General features: G+C 35.8%; 1 protein-coding gene across 1 annotated transcript; it reads right to left on the bottom strand.

Annotated features, from left to right (window-relative positions):
• Positions 1–313: 313 nt before the first annotated feature.
• Positions 314–998, bottom strand: LOC117613433 (NADH dehydrogenase [ubiquinone] 1 beta subcomplex subunit 8, mitochondrial). The gene has a single exon (XM_034342039.1). It carries the CDS (start codon positions 875–877, stop codon positions 500–502), a length of 378 nt encoding a protein of 125 aa, XP_034197930.1. The 5' UTR covers positions 878–998; the 3' UTR covers positions 314–499.
• Positions 999–7,277: the final 6,279 nt, after the last annotated feature.

Here is a 7,277-nt window from a genome sequence, read left to right as displayed (position 1 = left end):
ATAAACTGTGCTTCTCTTTACCACACAAACCATGTGAAAATCTAAATTTAAGATGTCATCGGTTTGACCGAATTCCCTACTCTCAGAAACATACTATGCCAGATCGAACAAACTTCGAACAGCCCAATTGCATTTCTCAGATCACCTTGTTCAGTGTTACTCAGAGTGTTATACTACCTTTATCCCTTTAATTTGAGCTCTAGAACCCAAAAAAACGAAAAAAAAAAAAGTTCAAAAATGATCATGACCCACAATTGGTACATATCACATATGAAATAGAAACCCAATTGAACAAAACATGAAAAATTGCATCTTAACATGAAAATCAAAATAAGTTTATATAAATGAATCAAGACTTGCAATTTGTTTTGAAGATCATGAAACAGGCCAAATATCTCAGTTTCAGTTACAGGCATTATTTAGAACCAGCATATCAAACACAGAAATCAACAAAACAAATCTGAAACACACAATTACAATCAGAAACCGCTGGATGTACCTACGGTTCTCCACCGAGCTCCACTCGAAGATTGTCGTATGGGTACACTTTTGGAGCAAATGGGATCTTAGACGCCTTGTCGTTCCACACGGCCAACAAACCCAAAGAAGCAAAGAAGCTCAAACCCCCACAGAGCCAAGCCAAAGCTTCGTACTTACCTACGGTGTCGGCGATGCGATCAATACAGGGTTCGGGAAACGGCGTGCCGTTGTCCCAGACGAGCTCGTCGTTTACGTGAAGGGGTCTGTTGGGGACGATGTGTTTGCCGACAGGAAGGCCCATGCCGGCGCGGAGACGAAGAGACGAACCGACGGAACGGGAGACGACTCCGTTTCCGCCCATGATCTTGGAAGCCACACTGCTCAATCTCCCTGCCATTTCTGGAAATGCTTCTTCGTTTTCTCTTTCGGAAACCTAAACCAACAAAATCAATCGCGCTTGGATTCTGGAATTGAAGGAAAGGAGATGACAGCCACCAACGATGTCGTTTCCGAATGCATCCTTGCAGTTGAATGGGCCGAACATTCTGTGTTCTATCATCTTCGGCCCAAATTCTTAAAAAATGCACAGGCACGTCTTTCTTCCCACATGACCCACTTCCAAGTAAACAGGTCAACGGATCGATTAGCTTAATCCAGCTATAAATTCACGGGCCCGTTTGGATCTGTGGATTTCAGCAGATAAGACTGTAAGGCCATCTCCAACCCTATGACCTAAACCCAAATTATCTCCCAAAACTTCTCCCAACTCAAAAAAAAGAAGGACCCAAATTTGGACCCAAATACCAATCCACTTATTGCCCAGACCCAAAACTATTTAGTGGAGCTCACGATGAGTGGCAAAGCCCATGTGCATGAGAAAAATGCTAGGACCTAAGTTGGGACCCGTGATGGGACCATCTCTGATGGGCTTGTCTGTGGCATGGTCCACGTGTCGGCACTAGGGGAGAGAGCCATTGCAATTTGGCTGTCTCTTTTATTTATTTATTTTTAAATCAAATAGTATCTCTCTAAAAAAGAGACTGGGCCCACATGCTGGCTGTTTCCAACTCAAAGAGACGTTGCAATTCAAATAATCTATTTTTTAAAAATAAATAAAAATTTTAATAGTAACTTTAAATTAATGATCTAGATTAAATTTAAGCTACTTTAAAGGTATTTTAAAAAAAATATCCAACGGCTGAAATTTAAATCCAACAGTCAAAATAATATTTTAAATTAATCTAGATCAGATCCAACCCCAAAACTCACTCCAAACTCTATAAATACCCAGCCATTTCTCAAATAATCTACCAAAAATAATTTATCTATTTCTCAATTTATTTTTCCTTTGTCAATCTCATCAATCTCCTTTCATTCTTGTTGAAGATGTCCACAAAATCTCAAAGAGGTGTGAATTGGAGGCCCGAAGAAGATGAGGCATTGTGCAAAGGGTGGGTTTCTGTCAGTGAAGATGGGCTTATTGGCACCAATCAAGCAAGCGACACATTTTGGAAGCATGTATATCAAAAGTTTCTCGAAAATGATATGGGCATTAGTGGGCCCGAGCGACGAACATATCAGCCATTGCTTCTCGGTTCAAGACTATTACCCAACAGTGTTCTCTTTGAAGGCATGCTTGACTAAGGCCAATACGAACACACAAAGTGGCTCAAATTTACATGATGTGGTAAGTAACCATTCTTATTAAAGCTTTAAATTTATATTTGTAAATTTATTCAACTCCAAACTTAAATTTATTTTTTCATGCGTAGGATGTGTATGCGAAAACAATATTTCTTAATGATAATAAGCCTCCAAATAAGCCTTTCAAGTTGTACCATGCTTGGGAAATCTTAAAAGATTGCCCAAAGTGGAACGATATGAATGAGCCCCCGCACAACGTTCTTCTGGAGCTAGTGCAAGTATGGTGAATTTGGATAATGATGCAGACGAAATCACCATGCCTAGTCCAAGGCTTGAGGGGCAAGATAAACAAAAGGCTGCAAAAAAAAAAAAACAAAAAACAAAAAAAAAAACAAAAAAGGGAAGATGACTGACCCTTCTCAACAAAAAAGGGATAAGTACTTGGAAACATTGGTGGAGCAAGGTATTGCTTTCGAGGATGATAGGTGATGAAAGCTCAACATATTGGACAAGTTTGTCCAAGATCAAGCTGATGCTTATGAGTATCGGAAGCAACAAGATAAGGAAGCTCAAGAACAAAAAATAATGTCCATGGACGTGTCCATATTTACTCCAAGAAAGAAGAAGTATTGGGGGGATAAACAAGATGAAATTATGCAAGAACATGCAGGGGGTCAACAGTCTACCGTTAATCCTGAAGATAACTCAGGGAACTACTATCCAAGCCCCCATGATGGTGGTTATTAGTTTATTCCTATTGGCATTCATGTATGGTGAATTTAAATTATTGTGTGTTTTTTTTTTTAGAATTATGTTGTGTGTTTTCTTTTGAAATAAAATTATATTTGTAGAATTTTAATTTTTTTTAGGTCGAATTGTTCAAAAAATTTAATTATGAAGTTATTTAAAAAGATTGAATGAAGAAAAGTTATCCATAAAAAAAAAGACGAAGGGGTGAATTTGAATTTGAATAGCCCAAAACGAAATCATGTTGCTTGGGTCCATTTTAAGTAAGTGGATTTTTATTTGGGCTAAATCCATCTAGAATTTGACGAGTTAAAAATTTGAGAATTTGAGATCCATATTAAATAAGAATTTTCCAAATCCATTCAAGCCTCCCGTATCTCTAACCTAGGGTTTTGTAGTAAGTAAGCTCTCTCTCTCTCTCTCTCTCTCTCTCTCTCTCTCTCTCTCTCTCTCTCTCTCTCATGATGACACCCTCTTCCATGGTGGTTGCAAAAGTTGTTGTTCTTCCATGTCTATAGCATTTCACTTCGTAATTTTGTCTTCCTTGTCATCTCTAATGGTTAATTCAAGAGCTATTATTAGACGGCCATATTGAATCCCTCAACACACTTCCTCACCATAGCCCCCTCATTGGAGAAGTTTCCAAACTTCCATTCCTCTCCTACAATCGCAAGATCATCAACACTCGCACCTATTTCAATAGCTACAAATCCCACATCGGAGATTGATGAACGAGAGTGTGAATTTGAATTTGAATAGCCCAAATGTAAATCATGTTGTTTGGGTCCATTTTAAGTAAGTGGATTTTTATTTGGGCTAAATCCATCCAGAATTTAACGAGTTGAAATTGAGAATTTAAAATCCATATAAAATAAGGGAGGTGTATTCAATTAGGATTCTAGAGCATAGACTTGAGAAGAGTTCTATATAATTTTATTATAAGATTTGTATGGCTTTTATTTCGGACTTTCGTAATTTCTTTAACATATTTCTTTAGACAAATGCTAACTTTGACATCCTTACCCAGACAATCAAAAAGCAAAGAAGAGATGTTTGCTTTCCATGGAGTAGTAAGTGGTGCTCTGTTTCTTTAGGACATTTGTTTCTGATTGCTCTCTCATTTGGCACTTTGTATAAAAAGTATGGTGTAATAGTTATATGATTTCGAAAGAAACTTCATATCTTTCTTCTTCTGTTTTTTTTCTTCTTGTGGTTACTGAAGACTTCAAATACATAAACTCTCTTCCCTAGTGATTTCTGACCAGATAGTTAGGTCAAACATAGTATGATGAATGATATTCTTTTAACAAAAAGCAAAATTCATAAATTTAAAAAAATTTATATTTAACAAAAAGCAAAATTCATAAGAAATTCACAAGAAATATTCAACATTCATTTATTATCCTTGATTCTCATTGTTGTCATTGTGCCCGACATCTCTCCACATATTCAAAGCTATACCAACTCCCTATTCATTAGCATTTTGTCGCTGTTCTTGTATTTGGAAACCTAGTTCAGGATCTCCTTCATTAACCGGTAACGATGAAGATGAAGAAGATTCGTTCTCCAATTCAACAGGAAATTCGTCAGATCTACACTATCTTCAAAGAAAGTTGGGTAGTCCTACACAAGCTAACTCTAGCTCTATTTGTGTCGTATATTGGAATGAAGGTTCGGATTTGAAAATTGTGAATCGTGATTTAAATATACCAAATATCCTCTCAATGACATTCCTTAAGGACGCATGACGAAAATTGAACAACTCAACTTCATTTGCAGATTCACGGCCTTGACCACCAAATTTTTGGAGATGATATCGAAACAAAAAATAATCCCAAAAACCAATCATTCCAAACAAACCAGTCATTCCCAAAAACTCTCAACAACAAAAAAACCACTCATTCCAAATTGTAGGGATATCCAATTTGAGCGCTCCTCAGGGGATATTTTCAAAAATGCATCCTTTTTTGAGTTAGTATTCAACAAAGAAATTGCTTTATAACGAGCACGTTCATCCAAATTTGGGGTCTCCTTAATAGCATCCCACATATAACTCTACTGCTCTCTCTCTTTTTTTCTTTTTGCTAATAAGTTATGGACTCCCTGGAAGTCAGTGGCAATTGAATTAATGCTAAGGCTAATTCTTCCTATAGCTGTTTTGGTGGTCTTATTTGAGATAACATTCCCTTACAAATATGTTCTAGTTTGTTTCCTCTGACTTGAGCTTTCTGAGGGACCTTCCCAATTAGTGGCCTGAAAAGGTAAGGATGAAGAAAAATGTCTGAGTGGTAGATCTTGGTGTGGTGGTTCATTATGATTTGGTATAAATGCCTGACTTTCATCATAAAAAAACAAAGTCCTCTATTTCAACATGTCTATCTTCTACCCTAAAAGTTCTTGCATCAGTATCATCACCCAATCCTAATGAGTTTCTTCCAATAGTAGTCGCATTCCCAATTATAATTTGCAGATCCTCATAGTCCTCACAAGTTTTTGTTTGAATATTTGTGTCTTTTGGATGGGACTATAACAAAAACTATAAAATAATAATTATTTAACATAATTATGTATTCAAGTTACCAAACAGAATTATTTAAAGACAATTTAATAACCTAACCTTAAAGTAGTCTTTCCAAACTTCTTCAGGAGCAGTAAATTTCTTTGTGGTTGGATCCCACCCAAACCCAAAGCTGTGACGGATAAGCTGTGAATATTTTTGGTATTCTCTTTTAAAGTGTTTCAACCGACTCTAGTATTGAGAATAGGTTTTGTGAGACCTAAGTTTTTCATTAATTTTGGGGAGTATTTTGGTTTCTACAGTTGCCTTGCTTAGCATGCCATTAGCATCACACCATCCACACGATGCAGCATCAACCATTAGTTGCAACAACATTCTACTTTCTTCCGCAATTCAAGCATTATAATCTTGCTTACTCTTCCCTTTTCCATTTACTCGTTGTGCATTTTCAAACTCCATTTGATTGGTGCAACTATGAATTTTATCATATCAATCACAAGTAAAGCATAAAAAATATACGAAACCCATAAAAAACACTATAGATGTTAAATAATTATCAAAACAATGCCAAGTTTCCTTTTCTTTCCCAAAGAAAAAAGTTTGCTTTCAATTTTGGAAAGATAATTATATTTGTTCAATTAACATTTTACTCGTTAACTATTCACTATTGGATACCTTAATTAGTTGAAGGGAAAGTAAAATCTACAACTAATGTACTTAAAAAATGTACATTAGCAACCATAGATCTCAATAGCATTTCACTGCAAAGTTTTTGCTAAGTACCCTTTGACTATTCACTATCGGATACATTTACATTTGTCTCAGTTTTTCTCCCACACAATTGAATACACACATGAATATCACCAATAGCATTCGACTGCATACGTTCACAAACAAATTCAGAAGTTGCATGGACAACTTATGAACATGAATGTCACATTTTAACATAACTTCCCTTGTTCGATTATAAAAAGGTTGTCAATTACTATATTTCAGTTTCTTGTCCAATGATTCAGCGAACAATTCTTATCAAGTTGTATATACACTACTAGAAATATGGCTAGTGATTATCTAAATAGAATTTCATAAAAATGTCATGTGATTATTTTTTTTGAAATTAATTCCAAAAACATGCCTATTAAAGGTATTTGGGATAGACTAATTCCTTTAATATTTGGGCTTTTTTATCAGCCTCAACTTGTCATTATTAGTCCCAACTTGTCAAAGGAAGCTGCGGCCCATTTGGCTCTACTCACAAATAACACAAACAAGCTTGGCTGGCTCCCTTTACAAACTGGCTTGGCTCCCCTTCACTCTGTTTTGGCATTTGGTCTTAAATTGGATACTGATTGTGAATGCTAGTCTCTTCCATTTAATTTAGTATTGAATGGTTTGAATGACATCTGCACAATAGTAGTAAAAGTAATATTAATGTTGGCATTCATTGATGATTAGTATCTACTTGTGCAACTAATAGTTAGAGTAAATTTTCAATTTGTTTTTTAATTGAGGGTTGATAGTCGTTGGGCTATTACTGGTGTGGTATACCCATAGTCAACCAAGAAATAGAAAGAAAGAGGGTTATTGCTAGTATGAATAACGTTCACTATAACCATTTTTGTTCACACCTCATCATTGTATAACAAACTAATTTCAACCACACAACAATAACATTAAAATCCTTTTCCTGATGGTAGATATAACACTAATAAAGACACACAAGTCAATATAAAATCATAATGAAGCTTAGTTAGATCATCCAATCATAGTGTTGTTAACTACTAACCCATGATTAACAGTTTTGAATTCTACAAATAGTCATTCTTCCTTCACACTACTACAAAAAAGCAAAAAGACGACGGTAAATCACCGTCGTGTATTCGGTTTT

The sequence above is a fragment of the Prunus dulcis genome, unplaced genomic scaffold (assembly GCF_902201215.1).
Source record: "Prunus dulcis unplaced genomic scaffold, ALMONDv2, whole genome shotgun sequence".
Lineage (NCBI taxonomy): Eukaryota > Viridiplantae > Streptophyta > Magnoliopsida > Rosales > Rosaceae > Prunus > Prunus dulcis.
This window is presented reverse-complemented; position numbering and strand designations above follow the sequence as displayed.

Bases quoted from the DNA above. Each gene is read 5' to 3' on its own strand.
- LOC117613433 (XM_034342039.1), bottom strand. From the start codon at position 877: ATGGCAGGGAGATTGAGCAGTGTGGCTTCCAAGATCATGGGCGGAAAC.